This window comes from Crocodylus porosus, unplaced genomic scaffold (genome assembly GCF_001723895.1).
Source record: "Crocodylus porosus isolate Cpor-Errol unplaced genomic scaffold, CroPor_comp1, whole genome shotgun sequence".
Taxonomy (NCBI): Eukaryota; Metazoa; Chordata; order Crocodylia; family Crocodylidae; genus Crocodylus; species Crocodylus porosus.
In genome coordinates, this window is record NW_017728931.1 from 24,256,621 (window position 1) to 24,281,512 (window position 24,892).

At 47.8% G+C, this 24,892-nt stretch overlaps 1 protein-coding gene across 4 annotated transcripts in view; it reads left to right on the forward strand.

The window, feature by feature from the left end:
- Nucleotides 1-24,892, forward strand: part of LMNTD1 (lamin tail domain containing 1) — a 109,720-nt gene that overhangs the window by 61,342 nt on the left and 23,486 nt on the right. Inside the window, exon 6 of one of the 4 annotated variants that reach the window (XM_019544391.1) lies at nt 1,524-1,612. The exons of 2 other annotated variants lie outside the window; for them this stretch is intronic. In XM_019544391.1, the coding sequence (XP_019399936.1) occupies nt 1,524-1,589 (66 nt within the window). In that variant the 3' untranslated portion in view covers nt 1,590-1,612. The remainder of the gene's footprint in view (nt 1-1,523; nt 1,613-24,892) is intronic. One more of the 4 variants, XM_019544392.1, reaches the window with a different exon arrangement.

Consider the following 24,892-nt stretch of genomic DNA (forward strand, 5'->3'; position numbering starts at 1 on the left):
CCCCCACAGCTACCCCACCTTCCAGGGCTCTGGTCCTTGAAGAAAAAAAAGCAGAGAAAAGCCCCGGGACTCACTGCTTCTGATGCAGCCTTGGGGCTTTGGGTGCTCGTGCAGAGCCGCCACGCCAGCAGGAGCAGTGAGTCATGGGGTTTCTTCAGGTTTTTTTTTTCTTAAAAGTCTGGAGCTGGCCAATGTGGGGCACCCCTGGGGGTGGCTGGGGGGGTTGGGGGCTCATGCAGAGCCCCCCCATGCAGCACAGGGAAGTGGGGGGGCAGTGGGGATTGCCCCCCACCCAAGCACCTGCTGAGCTGGGGCTTTTTTTCCTCCAAGTGCTGGGAGCTGGGGTGGGCAGGGTGGCCATTGCTGGGCTGGGAGAGGGGCAGGGGATGGGCCTGGCCTGGCTGATTTGGAGAGTTGGCTACTGCCGACTCTCTGAATCAGATTTGGCCAAATCAAATCAGGACAGTGATTCAAATCACTGAATCAAATCACTGTCCCCCGAATTGACCGAATCCAAAGTAAATACTAGCCACTTTGCACAGGCCTACTTATATCTAAATCTGAAAGAAAGGATCACAGCCTTTTCACTAGATGGAGATGGGGGAAGACACTCCTAGCCACACCCATCACCTGGAGATCTAGATACAGGAGAGATCCAGGAGCAACCCAAGGCTGCAAACCTGAGGGACCAGGGGAGGCTGAACCCCAATCATTGTTAGGTGTTCCACAGCCACTAAGTCATAGGGACTTCCACCACCATCACTGGTCTTGTCTGGATTCAGATTTAATTGGTTCACCCACATCCAGTCCCCATCTGCAACCAGGCACTGGGAAACAGCAAAGATGGATGAGAAAGGAAGATAGAACTGGCTGTCATCAGCATACAGATGGCACTTCACTCTGAATCTCTGCATGAATTTGTTCAGCAGCGTCATATACATGTTGAACAAGATTGACAATAGATGGAACCCTGCGGGGCCCTACAGGGATTGTCCCAAGGGGATGATGAGCTCTTTCCCATCATCACCTTTCTTGCCCAATGTTCCATCACAGATCCAGTCTCCTTGATTTGCCAAGCCACATCTCCACACTCTGGGATCCTCATCCAAAGCCCAGTCTTCTTATCCAGTTAGTCCCAAGCTCCTGGGGATCCTTGTCCCAGTCTCCCTGCTCAGCTGGTTCTAATTTTCCAACTGGCACTCATTCTTTTTTCTCATACCTGGCCCCAGTGTTCCCCTGTGACCCCAGTTTCCTCACACACTTTTGTCCAGCCAGTCTCTCCAGGCCATATCTTATTCCCAGTTTCTGTGTCCTTTCCTCAGCTCCTTAGCTCAGCCCCCTAACTTCCCCATTCCACTCACTCCCTGCCCATCCAATTCCGGCCTCCATACACATTTGCTTTGATTTACATGGATTTCTGCATTTGCCACTTTAATGAGGAAAAATACTCCAATACTCTTAGACCAATTTCCATCTAGGAGGGACTTAGTTAACTTTTAAAGGAAGTGTTAATTTACTTGCAGGGTCTTTTTCAGAGGGAGGAGCCATTAGCAACCCAGAAACAGGAAATGGGCCACTTTTCCAGCTGATGTAATAATTCAACGGATGACAGTTATGCTCATCACTTCTTTATATACAGCCTTTTCCATCCAACCTGAGCAGATTTGGTTTTCAATATCACAATATTTATGTCTTGGTACCATCATTTCTATGTCATGGAGTAATGTGGGTTTCCATAATTTATGACGATAGCCTAGTCCTCATTGGTTTCACCTTTTTCAAATGTACACAGAATGGCAACCTGTCAAACAGCTGGGATGGAAATGTGTTCTGAGAAAAGATTTATTCCATTAGTGGAACATTAATGGAAATTACTTTTAAGTGTGCCTCATTGCTTCTTGGTTCTCTTACAGCCATCACAGCATTTGTTTTGCCATTTTACAATACCCATCAAATATATTAAGCAGAGGTCAAATGGCTGCAGACGGTTAAGTAAAGACAAGTTTCTTTTTCTTTTTTTGCCTCATCTTCTTAATTGAGTATTAAGCAGGAAAGATCCCACTTCCATCTATGTTAGCTATGAAAACAGTTTCAGCAAATATGAAGAGGAACTTCCACCCATGAAAATGTTGAAAATCACATGCTGGTTTAGAAGGAGTGTCATTTACGTGTGTACCAGCATTGCTGCAAAGTGACCATACAGAGCTGATTATGCTGACTAATGATGATTAAATAAATTGTGAACAGCTGTTTCTTTAGGCTGTGGAATTGCAAAAACAGGGGTTTGAAGCAAGGGGAGACAATCACAAAGAGAAGAATTTCTCAGGGCCAGATTAACCATTTAGTGGGCCCTAGGCAAAAAAAACCTGTGGGTCCCAGGCTGGTTGATACCTCCCTCCTCACCCAGGCACTGCTGCCCATGGGGACAAGGGCTCAAAGCCGCTGCTAGGAAGCAGCCATTGTGGCAGCAAAGCTGACGAAGGGTGGGGAGGTAGATCAGGCCAGTTGCACCTCCACTGTGAAGGGAAGGACCAGGTCCCCTTACAGCTCTGGGCCCTAGGGATATGCTTAGTTTGCCTATGTGTTAATTCAGCCCTAGAACTACTTCACACCACAGGAGATCTACGGGCAGGCTGTATATTCTCTGCACAAATTTATGAATCTGAGACAAAGTGCTGCTTTTGGAGATAATTGATTTTTTTATTCATGCCACTTAATTCCCTACCCCTTAATTTTTGTCCCTTGCGTTTGATTTTTGGTTTTATTGTTTATACACACTGAGTTTTACAATCTTAACAAAGCTAATTTAACTTCAATAAAATGTTGATCATTCTCTCTTAACTAATCTGCAGACCTAATAATTTCTGCTAAAAAAAGGGCAGGGTGGAAGAAGCTCAGTAAAGATTTAAGAGTGCTGTGGTCAGATCTATTATTTCGTTGCTTTGTCGAGTACAACTGTGGAACATTTTTTGACATTCTTTGAAATATTATCATAAATAATTAAAACAAAACTACCACTTCAAAATAAATGAACCAAGCACGTTGTATGGTATAATATTGTTGATGATTTAATCGTGTTTTTGTCTTTCTAATTTGGCAAACTTTAGTGTGTGCAAATTGTAGGGTTTGTAAAAGTTTCCAAGCTGACAGATTTCAAATTTCTTCTGTCTTGCCAATGTGCTTAATGCCATTCTTTATACTGTAATCTCCAAGTCTGTTCATTTGTGCCTCTGCTAAAGCTGTCAGCAACGGTAATAGTGCAATAAATAGCAATAAATAGAGCAAGTGGCTCAGCAATGTTTTTGATGTAAACAATATTTTAATAAGAACTAGATTAGGGTCACAAGCTCACTTTTAAAAAGCCAACAAACAACCAATAATTCATGTTTTCATAAAGCTGATCAAATATTTTGTTGTAAGCAAGTAACCCATCAGTTTTGGTTTCAAATGGTTTAAGGTCTGATCCTGTGTTTTTGCAAATGAATTAACCACTCTCAGGAGTTTATAAACTAAAGTTGAACTTGTGGGCCTTTTTTTGAATTTTTCACTTTCATTTTTACTATTTACAGAAATGGATTGGACAAGTTTCTGTGTCATTAGAAATGTTAAATGCAGGTAAACAAACCTCCCTAGAATTATTTGGACAAAGATGACTCTGCTTTGAGCAGGTTGAACTAGATTTCATAGACATTAGGGCTGGAGGGGACCTTGGAAGATGATTGAGTCCAGCCCCCTGCCTCAGGGGCAGGTAGTCAGCTAGGGTCAAAGGATCCCAGCAAGATAGGCATCCAAATGTTAAAAGAGTCCAGAGTAGGTGTTTGCACCACCTCTGGAGGCAATCTATTCCAGGCCTTGGGGGCTCGGACAGTAAAGAAGTTTTTCCTTATGTCTAACTGTCACAGGGCACTGAAGTGCCTGCTCCTAAAGAAGGACAGATGTGGGTTGCTGGGGCAACCACAGAGGTCAGCTGACCGGAAGGGGGCAGGGCCTGGCCTATATAAACAGCCTAGGCTGAGGTCAAGCAGTTCCCCTCTGGCAGCCGAGGAAGAGAGAGAGCTCTGCTGGGAGTAGGCAGAGTTGAGAAGCCTGATGACCTGAGCAGATTATGGGTGAGAATACCAGGCAGAGGAACCCCTGGCAAGGATGGAAATGACGATTAGCCAGAGGGCTTAGGGTTAGAGTTTTAGCCAGGAGGCTTGGGTTTGAGTTAGGGCCGATTGGCTGATGATTTTGTTTGTTGTTATACCGGAGGACCAGGTGAGGCTATAAGGGGTTGGAGGAGGCCTCATGGGAGCTCCCCAGTAGTGGGGAGGGGGGTTTCCTGAGGGCGAGTGCACTGTGAGGAGCCCCGGAACGGGCGAGTGCACTGTGAGGAGTCCCGGAGAGGGCGAACATAACAAGTATAGACTCAACAACATCCGGGACATCTGAGAGGCTTGGGGCATGGTATTAGGGATGGTAGGAGCCACGCATAGCCCATGAGGCTGGGTGCACCAATTCAACCTAAGCAGAACAGGGTCCTGGAGAAATAAGAGCACCGTGTCCAAGGGGACAAAAGGCAGCCTCCCTTACAATATTTGTGTCATCAAAGACATGGCGGGCGAGAACGAGGGCGCTGGATAGCTAACTTGGCACAGTAGGGGTGCCAGGAGAGATCACGGCTGCTCCTGGGTCCCCACCCTGTGACAAGTGGTGCATTGGCCGGGAAACTGGCTGTGCACGGGGAAGGACCCATGTCCCTAAAAAGAGAAAATGAACCCAGGGGCTAGAATAAAGATACGGATGGTTGAGTAGGAAAGGCAGTCTTACCACAGCTCGTTAGGAGGAGCTGAGGGAGGATACCCATTGCTGGGAACTTTAGGGAGCAAAACTGAGGCCTTGACCTAGGAAGATAAGGTCAGGGTAGTCATGGCTCAAAAAGAAGTGACGGAAGGCCAGGGGCAGGAAAAATTTACCTGGCAACTGAAAATAGAAGGGATACAAGAGAAGATGGACAGATTAGAATGGGAGTTAGAACTAGCAAAAGCCCAGAAAGAGAGAGCTGAGGCTAAGTCAGCAGCCTTAGAGCGACAATTATTGCCAGGGAAGAAGGAGGGAACTGCAAAAGAAATCAGGCCCCTAGTGTCAGCAGAGGCAGAGAAATCTAGAAGCCTGGAACAACTGATTGCCCAAGAGGCTCAGAAGAGTCAGGAGAGGGAAACAAGTCTGCAGGAAATGCAGAAGGAGATGGTGGCCTGGATGGCTTCATCTCCTGAGACCTGCACAGTTCAGAACAGCAGGAACAGCAGGAGGTGCAGCAAAAGCTGGACATGGCTAAAAGCCTAATAGGGGTCCTACAGGAGGAAGTCCATGACCAGATGGACCAAATAGAGGGTCTACATGAAGAACTAGAGAGGTGGCAAGAGAGATGTTCACAGGCCAAACATTTGGCAAAACAGCTGCAAGAAAACCTGGATGAAAATTGGGCTCAAATTGAGAAAAATAACAAGGTGGTAGTACAGGAGGTGGAAAAAGTGAAAGCTTTTATGATAAGCCACAAGGCGCTACATGAACAATACCGATCCCTTGAGGGGGAACTAGAGAACCAGAAAAAAGAGAATGAGGGGTTAAGAGCTCAGATTCAGGACCTGGAGACAGGAAAAGACCACCTCAGAGAACAGGCACAGTCACTTAAGACCCGCCTAAGAGACAGCCAGGCCGGAGAGGCAGGTATCACTGCAGAAAAGGGACAGCTGCAGTCGGAAATGCAAACTCTCAGGGAAGAGATGCAGAGGTTGAGAGCTGGTACGGAGAGGCTACAAGAGATAAATAGCCAGATGACCCTAGAAATCCGAGAGTTCAAGGAAGTTGAGAGGCCAAAGGAGAAGGCAATAGCCAAGCAGGAATGGCAGACCCTAAAGAGCCTGGATACTCTAAGGGAAAAGCTGGAAGCTCTTGAGACGCTACTTGCGGGGTACATGAGAGCCACGAAGCTGGAATTCCAGGAGAGGGAGGCACTTGTGTCTCAGCTTGTTTTATGGCTTCCACAAGTTGAGAACGTCCGGCCTAGACTTGTGCGATACCTAGAGTCAGAGGGACTTCCTAGGGTCAAGAGTTCAGCGAGTATTAAAGAGGAGGCTGAACACGAACAGTTGGGGAGGAACATCAGGGAGGAGAGTCCCATGGACAAGAAATTGGAAGCTGTACAAAGGGAGGTCCAGTCTGCTATACTAAAATACTGGGACCTGAAATGGGACCAGTGGCAGAATTGCCACTTACAAGAAATGATCCTACTAGAACACTGGCTCAGGGAATTATCCCTGGTACAAGGCGAAGGAGGAAGGCTAGCGCCTAGTCAAAGGCAGCCAGAGGAGGCTGACTCAGCGAAGATAACGACAGCCCAAAAGGAAGAAAAGACTCCCTCAAGGAAGGAGACCGCCTATCCTAGGAATAAGGGCTGTGCAGTACTCCAGCTGTGGCCTTACCAAGGCCAAGTACAGAGGGAAGATGGCATCCTTAGATTTACTTGAAAAACATCTATGGATGCAAGCCAGAGTTATGTTCACTTTACCAGCTGTGACATTGCATTGGTGGCTTATGTTCATCTTGTGGTCAGTCATGACCCCCAAGTCCCTTTAAGCCATGGTGCTAGCGAGTGTAGCACTACCAAGCCTATAAGCGTGATGCGGGGGTGTAGCAGGGCACTGTTAGTGCCTGCCACTTTAAGGGCCTGGAGCTGGCAGCCGCCAGGTGCCTGATTAGGGCAGCCATTTTGAACCGAGGGCTGCCCATATAAACAGAGCAGTTCAGCTGTGAGATGCCAGGTGATAACATCACCTGGCTGGAAGGCTGCTGATATCATCTGGAGGTAAGGGAGGAGCTGTAGGGGATGCTTTAGGAGGCGCCTGGTCCTGGGTATGACTTAAAACTGCACCCTGCTGGGAGTGGGTGGCCTGGTGGGGCTTCCAGTGGTGCAGGAGCCCTCAGGAAATGCCAGGCCAGTTACCACCCTTAACCCCTAGGCCCCACAACCAGGTGGGTTACCCCTTGTTTTGGAGGGCCCAAAAAGTGGACCCTCAGAGAGAAGAAAGGGCCTGTCTGAACTTCCCCTGACTGGCCCATGCTGGGGCCAGGACCGGAAGGGTCAAAGGCCTGGGGGCCCACTGTGAGGAACGCCCAAGAGCTGAGGGCTGGGGGTTCCAGTTGGCCTGGAGGTAGGCCAGGGCTAGAGAGCTGAAGTTCCTGGTGGGAGGACCACACCCAGAAGGGGAAGCAGGTCAGGGAGCTATGCTGCCCAATATGAAGATGGATGAGACCGCCTGATGACAGGATTCCAGGTTGGAGTTCAATCAGAAGGATTCTGGGGCCCAGTGTGGGGCCAGTGATAGTGATAACATCATGATGCCATCTGCAAGGCTTGGGCTGCAGTATAGGGGAGGAAAGGAGCTGCAGATAGAGCCCCCTGGCATTGGGGCAAGAATGGGCAGCCTCCCACTGATTAACATCTACTAATTAAATATAACAACAAGGCATGGTGGGTGAGAACGTGAGTGGTTAACCCAGGAACAGGTGGGCAGGCTGCAGGGAAAGCAACCTCAAGCAGGCCCCGTGTTACAGGGGGGTTTTCCCCAAGGTGGGCTACCTTGGATTTTTCCATATTGAATGTCATCAGGTTTTTATCCACCCATTTTCTAAATCTGTCAAGGTCAGCCTGGATCACCAACCTATCCTCAGGTGTGGATGCTTTACCCCAAAGTTTGGTGTCATTGTTGAACTTGACCAGTCTGCTTCTGATACCAGTGTCCACATTGTAAATAAAGATGTTAAAGAGTATAGGTCCAAGGACGGAGTCTTGGGGGACACTACTGGTCATGGAGCACTGTGATGATTAACTTTGATCAACTACCACTCTCTGGGTCTGACCTTGGAGCCAATTCCCCAGCCATCGGACTGTGATGTAGCTGAGGCCTCAGTTGGCCAATTTTTCCATGAGGAGATCATGGGACACCAGAATAAAGGCTTTTTTAAAGTCCAGATATATGACATCAATCTCTTCTCCCTTGTCCGGGTGATAAGTCACTTGGTCATAGAAGGACATGAGATTGGTCAGGCAGGACCTTCCCACAACAGACACATGCTGGCTGTCCCTCAGGATGTTTGTCAAGAATGGTCTCTTTGATAATTTTTTCCAATATCTTCCCAGGGATTGAGATCAGGCTGATTGGCCTGTAGTTCCCCAGATCTACTTTCCTCCCTTTCTTCAAGATAGGCACCACAGTGGCCTTCTTCCAATCTTTAGGCATTTCACCTGAGCACCATGAGTTCACAAAGATCCTTGACAGTGGCTGGGCTATGATGCCTGCCAGCTTCTTAAGTACTCAGGGGTGCAAACTGTTAGGACTAGCTGACTTGAAGGTGTCCAGCCTCTCAAGGTGTTCCTTTACATAGTCTACGCTGAAGTAGGGTATAAATTCATCCTCACCCTGGTCGTCCTGCATCATGTTAAGCAGGGACTTTGGGCTGACAAAAAGTGATACAAAATGCCCGTTAAGCAGGTTGGCTTTTTCCTGGGTGTCAGTTGCCAGTTGTTCCATTTGGTATAGCAGGGGTCCAATGTTGCCCTTGCTTTTCTTCCAACTCCCCACATATCTGAAAAAGGACTTTTTATTGTTCTTGATACATGTATCCAGTTGGAGTTTGGTTGCAGCCTTGGCTTTCCTGGTTCACTCTCTACAGGTCCGGACCAGTGCAGAATATTCTTTCTTTATGGTGATTCTAGTCTTCTATCCTTTATAAGCCTCTAGATGATCCTTTGTCTCCCTGTCTGATTTTTCCCTTCTCTTCTCTAAATCTCTGTAAATCACACTGTGTCTGTGTCCTGATGGGATGGTTGAAACTTTTTAAACAAGAGAACAATAAATAGCAAGCAGGTAACAGTGAAGTCACCAATGATTACATTTTCTTGGGCACAGATATTCATAAGCTATGTAATGCAGTCAAGCCTTGGACATACATCACATAATTGCCTTTGCAGTGCTGCAGAAAGTAAGTGTCCACTAGGCGCGTGCAAAGTGCCTAGTATCTGCTTCGGATTCAGATTCAGCCGATTCGGGGGACAGTGATTCGGTACAGTGATTCAAATTGCTGTCCTTATTCAATTCGGCCAAATCTGATTCAGGGATTTGGCTGCTGCTGAATCTCTGAGTCAGCCAGGCCCATCTCCCGCCCACTCTCCCAGCCCAGCAATGATTGCCCTGCCCGCCCCAGCTCCTGGCACTTGGGTGAAAAAAAGCCCTGACTCAGTGGGTGCTGTGAAGTGGGGAGTGATTCCCCACTGCCCCACACCTTATGGGGGGCTCTGCATTACTCCCCCACCCCTGTCACTCCCCCAGCCCCACCACGGGTGCCCTGCCTGCCCCAGCTCTGACCCTTTAAGGAAAACCCCCCCAAGAAAACCTCTAGACTCACCAGTCATGCTGGCAGGGGGTGAACAAACTGAGTTGGCCAGAAAATTGCAGAATAAGAAATCATCTATAGACTGGATTGTGTTAAGCATGGTTAAAATAGGGATTATGGATTTTTATCCTAATATTTGGATTAGCTTTTGTGACCCCTCTGTTCCTATGGGTTCTTAGCCTGTTTGCCTCTCCCAGTACTGCCCCTTCTCCCAGCTTCCTCTCCTTTCCTTCCTTTTATATGCAAATCTCTGGGTGCTTATATGCAAATCCGTCGGTGCATCTAGATGTGCACTTTACTGTGGAGTTGACTAATTAGCTCTACAATAAAGCATCATAGTCTACAGTACATAGTCTATACCAATATTAGGCCACAGTAAATTAATTAGCTCTACTGTCGGATAGTACCAATATGGATAGTACTATCCTACAGTGGAGTAATTTACTCTGCCAAAATGCACATGTAGATGCTGATAGGGGCTGGCTGGGGCATGAGGATGCTAGAGTGTGGGCCTGCCAGCTAGCCCTGCACTGAAGCACACTTGTGCCCCAGCCAGTCCCTTTGCCACCCAATGCTGCTACCCAGAGCTGCGGCTGACCCCCTAGGCCCCTTGCCAGCCTGGGGCTGCTCTTCCAAAGCTCAAAGTGCTGCGGTCCTGGGCACACATGTAGACACTGTGCCAGGGAACGGCTGACTCTGGCACAAACAGTGGTGGAATTTATCATATTGCACTAAGTGCATGTGTAGATGCACCTACTACCTCCATTCTATACATTGCTCTGTGCACATCCATTAATGGGATCTGATGATGTGAATCCATCTTATTCTATATATATCAACCTAACTGAATAAGTCTATAAGATGCAAATCTATCTTACCTTGTCCATCTGTTTGCCTTGTCAGGAAAGTCAGATAGAAGCAGAGAAGGGTGAGCAGTCCCAAACTTGGATGGATTTCAAAAGGTTTGGCTAGATTTTTAGCTGCTGTCAATAGGTGCAATTACAATGGTTTTACCACTGGCCCTTGCTTTTGAGTTGTACATCTTGAGTCTATCACTGTGTGGATAAACGTACAGGTCTATTCTCCTGTCCCAAGTTTCGGGTGCTGATTCAATTCGGAGGAGATTCAGCCTGATTCAGAGGCCAAATCTCTGAATCTGAATTTATTTCTAAGCAGAGCATCATTAGGGTTTTATGCTTATTTTCTTCAGAATAACTTTTAAAAAATGAAATCAGTTACCTTTCAGACATCGGTATTTCTGTCAAGCCTATACAGTGTTTCCATACTGTGGGGGTTCTCAAGCTTTTTGGACTTGAGGCATCCCTCATTGTACTTGAGACACCCTCCATAACTTTTGCAAATTGATTGGCACCCAATTTCAAAACTAATTTATAAATTAAAGTGCAGAGGTTCCTGGCAGTGGGAATGGGGGTGGCATCATCCAGACAGGGACAGGCCTGATCCTGTGCTTATCTGTTTAGCTGATCTTCTTATCTTCTACCATCTCACTTATTTCCTCACAGCACCTTTAAAAAGATTGGGTGGTACCCCAGGGTGCCCAGGACCCTGGTTGAGAATCACTGCCCTGTTGCATGGTTTGATATGACCAGACTCCTGGCATTGTTTTTTTTTCCTCCAGAAAAAAAGCTGAAAATTGAGTACTTAAAGCAAGGAGCCAGTCCCAAGAGGTCTGCTCCTTAGATGCTCTTTTGCCTTGATTTTATCCATTTATATCACAGGTGTAATATTATTTCCTTACCATGCATTTGTATGGCAAATGCATGTTTGCAGCACACCTTAGAGACAGGCAGTTACATAGTGTGAGGTATTACTATGTGTTGAAGGAATTGGTTAGGAAACATAAAGCATTCCCACGTGCTTGAAAAACAGAACAAAAAGGGGGGGAGGGAGCGGTCAAAATATGAACTGGGTGCCAACCTTGAAACTGTCCTTTTGCACTTTGTTTGGTATCTTATTAGAACCATGCTGGGTACATCACTTCAGAAAAAATTATGTAATGAATGAGAATCTTGTCCATGTTGTAATCGTGCTTCATGGTACATAAATCAAGCAGATTGCCTATTAGAGCTGTGCCTCTTCAAAAGAGCAGATGCAGCCTCACACTAAATGTATTGTAAAGACACATCCTTTAGGGCCAGAACGTAGTGTCCTCAATCAAATTCTGGCTTAACAGAGGGAAAAAAAATGAATAAAAAGGCAATCTGCAGTGCTGGGAATAGGCAAGCTTGTCCTGGAAAGTAAAGTTTTACTGCTTAAACCTACAGGTGCAGGCTTAATTGATTCCGATAGCAGAGCATCATGCTGTGTACAGACCTTGGGATATAAGAGGGGACACAATTGTTAAACAATTTGTATTGCATAGCAAATATTTTGCCTAGTAACCACATTTCATTGAATTGCATGCTTGGTGGTTTGCCTTGATTTCGTGACAGCATCACTCAGTGCAACCACAAAATCATAGTGAATTGACATTGTTTCAGAGATGTCATGGCCTTTTTTATGGCAGTGACATAGCAAGCAGAGTTTGCATCCAGAGCAAACCCTGAGGGAGAGATGGGGGCTGGGGATGCAGTTCCAAGAGCAGGGATGAGGAGTGCAGGTTGCAAAAGTTGAGAAGGCAGCCAGGTTCTGAGAGCAGAGGCGAGGAGGACAGCAGTCTTAGCCACACCAGCAACCTCTAAACAATCCCAGCTGAGCTGCTGTAGTCATTGTGTGCACTCTACCTGCCTCAGCTGTTGCTTTTAAATCAGCAGCAGCTGGGAACTGTTTTGGGTATGCTACTGGCTACAGAGTCAGGCTATAGGGGTGGGGGATGATTCTGGCATGCTTCCTAACTTGGCACCCAGGGTGGGTGCTCCTTTCACTTCCCCCTAGTTATGTTACTACATTATGGTTTTTAGTTTTGGCAGTTCTACCTGCTTTGTCCAAAAAGAAATGTTAGCCTGAATGTGACATGGGATAAATGGCAGGGGGAGGGATGGTTAACGCTATTTTCTAATTCTTTGGAAAATGCGTAATAAAACTTAACCCACATAGGGAGGTGTCAGCACAAGGCCAAATTCACCACTCAAGTCCAACATAAACCCTATCATGAGTACAAGTTATGGCCCACTAAAGGCTTCAAAACAGGTTCCCAGTGGTAAGTAAGTGGTGGAATAATGTTCATCATCCTGTGGAACAAAGAAATTGGGTGGGTTGAAGAATGTGGAGCTGGGCAGCTCTAACTAATTGGTTTAAATATAGCTTTGGCTGAGAGCAGCTGAAACCTCTGTACAGGACCACTTCCAAGTGGACAAGTGTCCACAGCATCTCCCAGTGGCAACATTTGGGCAGAAAAGGATTGAATGGACTTTTAAGAGTGAATACTCTCTTCCCCCCAGTGATGGTTTTATGGAGAATACCACCACGTTACAATACATGTAGCTTCCTTTAAAGGGCTAACTGACTGGTGGTCAGTTCTCATGGTGGCCAGCTAACATATATTAGAGCAGTCTCTGGGTTGCACTGTGACATACCAAAGAATCTGCTCCACAATCAAGGATTTCACTCAGCTATGTAGTAGATCTCTTCACCCTCTTGGATATAGGAAACGGGAGGTGTGATTTTTGCCAGGCACTAGTAAAGTCACCAACCTGATTAGTGTTTGCATCACACTATAATTTTGTTCTACACTAATGCTATTTCAGTGCTTTAGAGCACCTTTGGATGGATCCAGACAAACACAAATACAGGAGCTTGCGTTTCCCATGGCACAAAAAGCAGTGGCACACATGGGGTCTTGGGGCCTTCCTGGGGCAGCAGCTGCATTGATTTAACCACTTGGAGCCTGGCCACACTGTTTCTGGTGGTGCATGCTGCTGCCATGTGTGCCGTTCCATTTTTTTTAGCAGTGGGTTTTTTTAACACCAGGATCTCCCAGTGTCAAATTTGGTGCTGTGCTGCAAATTAGCAGCAGGGTGAATGGGTGCACATGTGGTTTGAGGTGCATGCTCATCTGAACATGCCTTTTATGTCTATATTAAACAACATGGCATCTAGTCCACATGTATAGCACAGATAGTCCCATTTATATCTTCTGCCAAGTAGGCAATAAACAAAGCCTATGAATATTTACATCCAGCTGGAGTAGGTGTGTATCTGTTGTAATCGTGACCAAAATAGTAATATATGCTGGAACAGGGCTCAGCACACTAATATTGGTACACACTTTTAACTGTCATGCAGGAGTACATTTCAGTGTATATACACATTCTTTCTCACTACAGGACAGAGCAAAAGAGGGATGTAAGCCATGCAGATCTTGCTATTTAAGAGTCTTCTGGTGTGAGGGAGTTCCTAACTAGATAAAAACCTGCATATTTGGTTTTGGGCCACCATCCCTGTGCAGGTGAGGAGAGAGGCTAGAGACTGAGTAAGGAAGGGATGCACCACCACACCCTGGCCACCTCTGACTAGTGGTCAGTTCTCATACCAGCCAACATAGGTTAGAGCAGTACCAAGGTGCCAGAAAACTAGCACCACTATAAGGCTTTCATTGAGCTGCTTAATAGTTCTGTCCACTCCATCAAATATTTAATGATCTGGCTTCTAGAGATATTTTGTGTGTATGTGTTTTACACTTGGAAAGGGCATCAAAGGCCAAACCAGCCAATAGCTTAGAAAATCATTAATATATAGTATAACCATTTACCTCTAGAAGAATCTATTTTAATTCCTGTGGTAGTAGTTATAAATCATTGGCCTCAATCCTCTAGTCTGCTGTTCTAAAGGAACTTAACACAATATATATTTGAACTCCCCTAATCTCAGGGGCAGTCCCTTCTCTCTAGCCAATGCCTCTACATCTGGGGCTGTATCAACATACTATAGTCAACTCTGTACCATCCAAAGCTAGGAACATACATTCCAAAAGCCAGAGCGTGAATTGATGCAATCTTTGCAGGTTAGTCTAACCTGCATAGATTGAACCAATTTACAAGTGAACAGACATTCACTTTTGACTCTGGAAATGCAGGTACATGCCTGCAGTGTCTCAGGCCAGAAGCAGGGAGGTGCTAGAATGAGCCATCAACTAGAGGGAAACTAAACTGAGGAAGGCAGTGTGGCCAGGCCCAGGCAGGCCTGAATATGATTGGGGAGGGGTTTAAACCCCCCACCCTGTCCTGCAGGAACCCCAGCTGGGGTCTGCCTGGAGGGGGAGAGGTGAATCAGCCCCTGTCAGAGCTCCCTAGTCCCTCCACCCCAGCTCACTGACTGGCTAGTGGTAGGAGCAGAGGTGGGGCCAGACCCCAGTAGCCTGAGGGGAAGTGGGGGTTTAATCCCCCCATTGCAGGGGCAGGGAGGGGCAGTGCAGCCACTGATAGACTCCACTCATGCACCCAGGGCTGTGCACCTAGGGCCTGGTGGCCAGATGCCAGTAGCCTAAAGGGAAGGAGGGCATTAATCCCCCCATGGCAGGCAGCTGTGGTAGGGACACTGACACGGTGCCCTGGATTAAGTCCCTCCAAGGAGTGACCCGCTGTACATGGGGAGGGGACAGAGAGAGAATATGTGACCTGGCTGCAAGTAGGGGGGTGGGGAGGTGGGGCTAGTTATGGAGCCCAACTCACTGCCGCCTCCCTCTGAGGCACCATGGCCTGGGCTGGGATGGCCCCAGTGGGAGGGGGTCAGCATCCACTCCCTCCCCCGTCCAGCCCTGTGTGTGGGCTGCAGTTTGCAGGTGGGCTGCGGCTGCTTCATGGCTCCCCACCCCCTTCCTCTCCCAGTGGTAGTGGAATGAACTGTCATAGTGAGTGGAGGTGAAGCACCTGTCACCCCACTTGCTCACAGCAGCTCTGGGCACTCAGGGTGGGCTGCTGTGGGGTATAGGCTGTGGCAGGGGGAGGCAATGGCCTGCTGCAGCCTTGTGTGGTCAGGCCTCACCCCATGGCCCAGGAGTGCAGCCTGGTCCAGCCAGACCCCGCAGCCCAGGGGCAGAAGCAGTGACTGGCCCACAGCAGCCTGCCCTGAGTGCCTGGTGCCACTGTGAGCAGGCAGCAGGTGAAAGGTGCCTCACCTCTGCCCACCATGATGCTTTGCTCCACTGCTGCTGCCAGGAAAGGGAGGGGCAGTCTGCCACAGGCCAGTTGCTCCTACATCCCTGGGCTGCAGGGCTGGGCCAGACCAGGCTGCAGTGGTCCATTGCCTTCCCACACTGCTGTCCATGCTCCTGACTTGCAGCAGCCTGTCCTGAATGCCCAGTACCACCCTGAGCAGATAGCGGGTGGTAGGTGCTTCACCTCTGCCTGCCATGATAGTTTGCTCCACCACCACAAGAGGGAGGGAGTTGGGGAGCAACACTGCAGCTGCAGCCTGCCTGCAAACTGTGGCATCCATGCAGGGCTGCAGGCGGAAGGTGGTGGATGCTGATCCCCACCCCCTGGGGCCACCCCAGCCTAGGTTGCAGTGACACAGCAGGAGCTCCATAACTAGCCCTGGCTTCCCCCTGCCTCTCCCAGCCTGCATCCCCCCTCCCCGCACCCTCCCTGCAGATAGATGGCCACTCCTCAGGGGGACTTGGCCCAGGCACTGCAAGGTGGGTCCTGTCTGAGGTGATCTTCATTATGGGATGGAGTCAGCTCCAGGTTGGTGCCCACACCACTGTTGCTTGTAGCTGGGGGATTAAACCCCAGTCCTTCCCCTCAGGCTACTAGCATCTGGCCACCATGGCCCCAGGTGCACAAGTGGAGTCTATCAGTGCCCACACTGCTCCCCACCCCCATGGAGGGATTAAACCGTCACTTCCCCTTAGGCTGCTGGGGTCCAGCCCCACACCCACTCCTGCCACTGGAACAATGATGGGGTGCAGGGCTGGGGATGCCTGGCAAGGGGTGCTACCCCCTTGCCAAGCAGAACCAGAAGCCCACCCCTTTCCCAACCCTTTCTTAGCCAGCCAGAGCAGTGATAATGCTTCAGCTAAGGAGGAGAGGGGTGGGGCCAACCCTGTTTGGCTAGAATAGACACCCCAGCCCAGCCCAGGGCTGCAGAGCATGCTGGGGTGATGGAGGGCTCTGATTTAACTTAAACTTGGAAGGGGTCTGGGACACAAGTTCCATAAACCAGTTTGACCTCAATTGGTTAAACCTGATACATTCAACCAGGTTTATCTCAAAGTGTTTTTAGACGTTTTGAAAATGGTTTATGCGCACTGAATTGGTGTTCTGTTGCAAGTTTAAACCAGTTTCTGATCACTTAAACTAGTTTATTTATAACTTCTGTCCCTAGCCCAGGAATCCCCACACTTAGCGGTGCTGGATTTTAAATCCTTTTTTTTTTCCAGACAAGTGGAACAGAGTACTAGATTAGGATAGAAAATGTAGCTTATGCTACCATCTATTATTGCGGCTTCTGTGAAATGAGATGGTGATCTCAGTCTTGTTCCTCCTGGGCATCTGTCCACATGATGAGGAGAGAGGGAAGCACATCCAAAGTGCCAGTGTTCAAACTCAGGTTAGACAAAGCAATAGTTAGCACCACAAGTCTGAATTCTCATCTAACCATCTCAAATTTGCAACATCCAGTTAAGTATTTCAAAAGACTAGTCATTCTCTGCCTAGTATTTTTCTCTCCCCTTTCCTTGGCCTGGACCCAGAGCTGTCCAGTTATCAAACCACTTCAGAACCTCTAATACACAAATACACGTATACAAAACTGAAAAAAGATGACGACTCTAAAATCACCCATGTTTCAGAGTTTCTTATGTTTTCTTAGCTAGCTTCCTCCTCCATAATACCAATTGGCACCAGTGTGGATTCTTACCAGGAATATGAATAGGTAAAGAGCTCTCTCCAAAAACTCGCCTCCTCCCCATACCACATTGTTCAAGAAGGCAGGATTGATTGCTCTCCAACTGCCCTTTCTTCCTTCCAAGTTCCTATATTCTATTGACACACAAAGGTTTGCAACTCCCAGAGCTCTCCCAAGGATTGTTTTTGTGAGCACCAAATTAATTTAAAAATCAAAGCAAGGACAAGATTCTCAGTGGGTGTAAACTGGGGTAGAGCTTTTGGCTACAATGAGCCCATGCTTGTTGACTTGTTTCAAGTTTTGCAAATGCTATTTTTAATTGGCTTGAAATCAAGTCGACAGGAAAAGCCAGCAGAAAAGAGCACTTGGGAGGTGGGGAAAGGTGAACCATTTGTGCCTGTGGTTTGGCAGAGAGAAAGGGAAACAGATTAGACTAAGCTGGGGCATAAAGAAAAGGAGACAAAACCTTTTTTTTGTTATAACTTCCACTATTTTGATTGCTGAATGATAAAAAGATTGAGGTGAATGATGGGAAGAAGGAACAATGCTAAGGGGAGTGGGGAGATTTTGTGTTACCTTTTATAGTATAAATTCTGACTGATGTTGTCTACAGAAAACCAATGTCCAGCAGAGGGAACAGAGAGGGTGGAGGCACACAGACCTATATTCTGGCTCCTGAAATATTGGTGGGGTAGTCTTGGAGGAGCATTTGAGAGCAGGGCCCTGTGTGTGGTCTGCATGTTTATGTGTACACATCTCCTAATAACCAATAGTCTCACCTTTGGATCCTCCCCCTCACTCCCCCCCAGCCCACCCACATACACAGGTTATTCTCATTCCTGCAGGCACAGGGTGGGGAAGAGCATTTTGTCTGGTGCTACTTTCAGCTGTGAAATGAATGCCTGTTGCCATTGCACCTGTTTTGGGGGGAACATTTTGTGCAGCCTTAGACTTGCCCCTGTTTTTGGACAATGGATGTATTTGAGAGTTGAACCATGTAGCATTCAGTAATTGATTTATTTGCTCTGTTTGGAAATGTACTGAAACGGCACCTAGAAACTATATAAAACCAGCATGTTAAGGGCTTTATATATTGTTCTTAAAGATTAATGTTGTTTCACTATATCTGACACCAGCCAACAGGAGCAGGAAAGCCTTTATGAGTTATACCTGAGGTTGTTTCTTTGTTTGCAAGAGAGAATGTAAAGTGCAGCTGGTCCAGAGCTAAATTGGCTGGTTTAGGATTGCCATCCAATCCTGTTTCTGTGGGATAGTCAAGGGTTAGCTGGAACCAGTCCCCATCCAAAAAGCTCTGCTTCTAGAATATTTGCCTCATTGGGCCCTCAGGCATCATTGTTTGCATCATCAGGGTTGTACATTGTTGATGAGATGTGGTGATGTTGCACATGAAGATACAGCATTACACTGAAGCCCCACAACATTGTGACTTAAACTGATAATGAAGGGCAAAGCTTAGAAACTTATCTTTATTCTCTGTATGTGCATTGTGATAAAGCAGGACAACAAGTACACGTTGGCTGTGGATTTAGGACCCGGAGACCAACTATGGCCTTTCCATTTGATAATAGGCAAATGTATTGATACACAGTGATAACTGAAAAGAAACAATACAAACAATCAAGCAATTTTGTATGTGTACTATGTGTACCAAATCCTAGGGCTGTCATCAGAGTCAAAGCATATCTGGCCAGGATGCAGGCTTCACTCTGAGGCACTCTCTTATATATCAGATGTCAGCATGTCAGCAGTCTGGAGGTAGGATGCCAAGACCCCCTCCAGTAGGGTGGATGAGATGGGCTGGTGGTGTGTCCTCTCTCTATTCATGGTGGGCTCGGGGACCCCTCCCAGGGGAGGAGGTTCCATCTCAGGGAGGAGGAAAAGGAGGGGCAGGGAGGAGGGACTCAGGCAGAGGACGGGGAGGAAAGAGGAGGCAGAGGGACGAGGACCTGGGCAGGCCAAGGAGAAGGAGGGATGGGGAGGACCCTTTGCCGCTCCAAAGTCTTTCTTTTGTGTTCTCCATCCCTCCTAAGGACTCCTGATGACTCTTGATCTGTGGCTGTTCCTGGTTGGTCTCTCTGTGTTTGTCACACAACACATACTAATTTGGTCTTTCCGGACCTTCTCCTAATTTGATCTGTTCCCCCAAAACCAGGACTCAGCCCCCATGCTCCCTTCCCCGCTCTGGGGCCTTGTTAGCTGGTACCACCCTTTTCTCATGTTATGGAACAGTGTGGTACATGCCCCCTCTTTCCCAGGCTGTGTGTATCCTTTGATCTTGTTGTGCTTCGAAGGCTGTGTGAAACTCTGTATGTGATATCCAGGCTTTTTAGAAATCAATTAAGCCCTGCCATGCATCCTGAACCATTCTAATAGATATATACCCAAGTTTTAATTCCATTTTGTAGTGCCCAAGACAACACCGTCTTTGTACAGTTGGCTTAGAAATACTATTTAAAGGTTTGTTTTTTGGGAATTTACTTATAGGCATATATGTGTGTGTGTGTGTGTGTGTGTGTGTGTGTGTACATGCGTATATGAAATACACACACACACACATTGACCTTGAGGGATGTCCCTCTTGGTAGCTGCTGGATGTCAGCTGTCAGCCCCAGGGATCACATTCGCATTGTTGCGAAATGCCAGATTAGAGACTCCGACACCGCTTGGTGAGCCGCGGACTTTACGGAGTGAGTGAGTACATGGCTCACCAAGCGGTGTTGGAGTCTCTAATCTGGCATTTCGCAACATGGCATCACGAACAGGATCGCAAGTAGACGACCAGGCTATGCTGGTTTGCATGTGTCCCTGGCGACTGGGGCACCGTCCACCCCCCCAGACCTCTGATGATCTCTGGAGTCACCTTGCCTACAATGCGGCGGGCAACAGTGACCCCAAAACATACATCTCCGGTCGCATTTGGGTGGACAGGCCAGAAAGTAAAATCTGGACATGCTCGCTAGCTGCTGCTGCTCTGGGGTATGTAATGGCCACCCCCAAAGTCACGTTCTCCCCAGTAAATGCGGGAGGAAACGGAGCCCATGTAGGCGTCCTCCCCCCCAAGGGAGATGCATCACCGGCCGATAGCGAACAAACCTCCATCTTACGGCTCCTTAGCAACACCATAGGAAAGCACCCCTCTGGCCGATACAACCCCCGACAAATATCTGAAACGGGGAAGGCCTACGATTGTCTAGTCCGCTGCTGCTGCGAACTAGAAGCCGAAAAAAACTAAAAAGAGACCTTTAGTAAAGCCGAACTTACACCCGGCAACGTGGTAGAAGTGTTGTTGCGGCATTTCATAGGTGCTGTGGGAGCTATAGAAAACCTAGAGTCGCAGCTCCACACAGCATGTCGTAATGCTGCAGAACTCGCAGCGGCAAAAACATCCTCCACACTGATGAGCAACCCGGAAAAGAGCCCCGAGTACTTAGAGGAGGCGGAGCAACATATTCGCCCTGCCCCAACCGCTCCAGAACACTCCAGTGAGGAGCGCGGAAAAAAAGAGCCACCCCCGTACTCAGAGCCCAAACCCCCAGCTCTCATCACTGCCCCGCCACCAGCAATTTATCCGTCATTGCCACCAGTGAACTCGCCGCCAAGTGTTTTGCCTGTTACCACCCGCAAAGTCACAACGGACGACAAAGAAGAAAAGACAGTTGCCGTCTTCCGGTCACGAGACCGCGGTGAACTCCGAGAGCTCTACTTAGACACCAGAATATGAGCAGGCGAAACACCCATAACGTGGCTAGCCCGTCTGGTCCTAGAACACGGCGCAGAAACCCTTGATAAAGCAGAGGCGCACTACCTAATGCGACAGTCAACTTGGAGCAGAGGGACATGCGTCGATACAAGCCTACTCGATGACACAGATGAGCTACCACTGCTAACTCCTGCCACCCTAGCTGCAGGAAGTATCCTGTGTTGTACCTACAGAGGACATGAAGGAGACCTCAACAACCTTCGAAGGCCACGGGCCCTGCAACTCATCTTTGCAAGAGTCAGATGCTTGTTTCTACGATGGAATCCAAAAAAAAATCCCATAGACGGAGTTAACCTCGAAAAAAGAGATGAAAGCTGGCCCCAAAAGCACTTGCTGGACCCCGGTCGAGTTCCTGTCACCACCAAAGGAGTAGAGGAGTCGTATCAAGTCTATGGGACCATCTACAGACAGGCGGTACGTCTTATCATGCTCGCCTCCGTCGGGCAACCCTGTAGCAGCATCTTACACCTACAACGACAATTCTCACCTGAAGTCCCGGAACGCGAAGCATTCCCAGCTACCACTGATGGCAGTTCCCAAGGTATGGCAACCCAAGGACAGTGGCAACCACAACAAACACAACAAACACAAGGGCAATGGGAGTTGCAAAGAAAAGAAAAGAATGAAGGGCCACCCATTCGGACACCTCTAGAACGAGCAAGATTTGGATTTTTATTGGGATGAACTGGACTCAACAAGGCTACCCTACGAAAACTTTCAGAAGAAGAACAATTAACCCTTGCTATCAAATTCGGATGGGACCCTAACTGCCAACCGAAGCCAAAAAACGAGTAGCAGCCACTGAGGCAATAAACCTCGGTGGTAACCTTCAGCAGTTCCGAGACCCACGTCCCTACGTCACTTTGCCCATCAGAGACCCGTCTTCGCTCACCAAAGCAAAAGAAATCAAGTTCCTACTAGACACAGGTGCACAAATTTCTGTCATTCGACCGTCCACACCCCATATTCTACTCAGCGGCAAAATTCATGTACAAGGCCTAAACTCCACCACCAACGTCTCCACAGCCCGTTGTGTACACCATTTAACAGGAAAATCGTTCACCTCTGCAATGGCAGATGTTAATCTACTTTGCATTCCCGAAATTCTCAAATTCAACTTCAAACTCACACTCCTACAAGCATTTCCAATCAGCCCCTGCAAAGCACCAAGCATCATGCCACACACGCCAAAAATCATCAATCATCTGTCATGGCGTTACACACCTATCCCTATGAAACCGCAACTCCAGAACTCGCTTCAAAAACTTCTCGATGAATTAGTCAGCAGGCCGCTTTTCTAAAATCTCACATGCTAAATTTTTGTCGCCCGCATGGGGCATTGCAAAATCTGGAGACCCTAACCAGGCCTGACTCGTGGTCGACTACCGTTGCGCCAACAAGCAGATAGAACCTTTATCGCAGCCTAACCCCAAGACATTACCACAAACTTTAAGCAAAATGATAGCCTATCAGACAACCCCCTAGTTCGGAAGTACTCTAGACCTCAAAAACATGTTCTTTTCTATCCCCATCATTGACAAAGTCGGAATACTCAATATGTGTGTAAATGGACAAATGTTCAATGGAGTGTCTGCCCCCAAGGGTACTGCAACTCACCAGCAGTAGCCACGGCAGCCATCAACAGTACCCTTGAGGCCTACACTACACCTGGTGACGTCCAAATCTGGAGTTACGTAGATGACATCGCCATTATGGGCAGAACTCCAGAAGCAGTAACCCAAACTACGGAAAAGCTGGTACACCACTTACAAACCCACGGATGGACTGTAAACATGCAAAAATCTCAACTCAGTGCAAAGCCGCACATTTCCTTCCTTGGTGAAGTGTTCAATCATGAAACTCGCAAGGCGACAATGCACACAACTCCAACCATACCCTGGGTCAAGGGTGCCATCCCAACGAAAAAGGAAATCCAACAACTTCTAGGCCAGCTAAACTGGCACAAAGCTCATATTCCAACAAGTCGTCTAGAAGTCATTGCATGCTTACATCAGCAACTACGTACTAAAGCCAGCACCCAAAATATATGGGACCCCATCTATGACTATGATAAGTTACAAGAACTTTTAAAAGCTGCTTCGACTACAGTCCTCCACAGTATTAGCCCCAACGAGCCCATAACCGTTACCCTTGGGCATATGAGTCAAATACTCTGGGCAGCTGGCGCTACTAGCACCAACAAATTACTATTTTCAACGTACAAGGCTCGACGACCATCTCAACTTCGATATGGAGTTATAGGAACCCTTTTACTAGCATCCCAACTTGCCGCAACCGCCTGTCCCAGTATTTCTGCAACCACTGGAACTCTCGTTAGATCAGGCGTCACACTACTCCCACTTCTCACTCCCAACCGACCAGATCCAACCTTTCATGGCCTATGTACCACCTGGCAAGAATTAGTCCAAGTCTTCCACTTTCACTTCCATCGCTGGAAGACAAAAGAGGCGCCAGTAAGTACAACGCCTTCCCTTCATCATCAAAACCCTTTATTAATGTACGGCACTATCCTGCCCGCCTGGGTAGCAATAGAGGGGAGCACAGCCCATGGCGGAGCACACGGGTTTTTCTGTAACCCATGCCAACACATTAAGGTAGAGCCCGCAGCTCCACCTCTAAATGCACAACTTGAAGAACTCCTCGCATTTAAAGGGGCCCTCCAACATTGCTTAGACGCCCATAATGTCCACGAACCCGTCCCCATAATAGCTATTGACTCTCAGTATATCTACAAAATATTAACTGGCCAGGCACAAGCCACAGAAAACCAACCCGTTTGGAATACGATCTTCACTATATTACCCCACTTTAAAACCATACCTCTATTACGGCACACCCACTCTCATCAGCCAGATACCGACCTGGTCCACGCCCACATCGATGCCGTATTGCAGGACCCAGAAAAGCGCACAGCAGCCATCAAGGAAACAGCAAACCAACCACAACAAGTTGCAGCAGCCATCCTCGCTAAAACAAGTGTCAATAACCAGCACCTAGTGCAATGGCTACATGAGTTCTGGAGCCGTCCCAGCCCCAACAAGGCCCATCTCAAATGGAAGCAAATAACTGCTGAGACACCACCATTTACCATTATGCTTCAGGATTGGAGAACACAGAGCCAAACCTGCTACATATGTAACAAAGTCAAGGCCACACCAACTGCATCAGCCAAACAGGTGTTTGACCCAAAGTACTTTCCCCCAGGAAAGACATAGGAAGTCGACCTTATGGGACCGCTCCCTGGAGTCAAACGTCAGGCCAAGGCATTAGTCCTAGTTGATCTAGGCACCAGACAGCTGCAATGCATTCCCCTTACAAAGACTACCGCCAAAACTGTCTATTCTGCACTACTCCAGGCCATGAGCCTCTGGCAAGTGCCAAATGAAATTCAATCCGACGGAGGACCACCCTTTACGTCAAAAGCCTTAGTAACCTTCTGCAGTACCTACAACATCATCTGGCACACCCACATCCCATATCATCCACAGTCAAATGGCGTTGTGCGTTCCATAGGAATCCTCAAAGAAAAACTCTGCTTAACAGGCGACGGCACATATTCAAACTGGACTAGCCGCCTCCCACAAATTCTAATTCAACTTAACGAAGAAAAACCATTGTGGACCAACAGGAAACAAGAAATGCCAGAACCATGGAAACCCCGATTCCAGCCGGGGGAGTTTATTTGGGTAGCCATACCAGGACCCACGGAGAAGAAACAACTACTGTACCAAGGAATAGTACAAGCCGCAGGAACATACCCAAACACCTACCAAGTCCAAACTGAGCAACCTACAAAATTGTTCCTAGCTCACCACAATTGAGATTCGGATTCCAACCGAAAAATTAAGC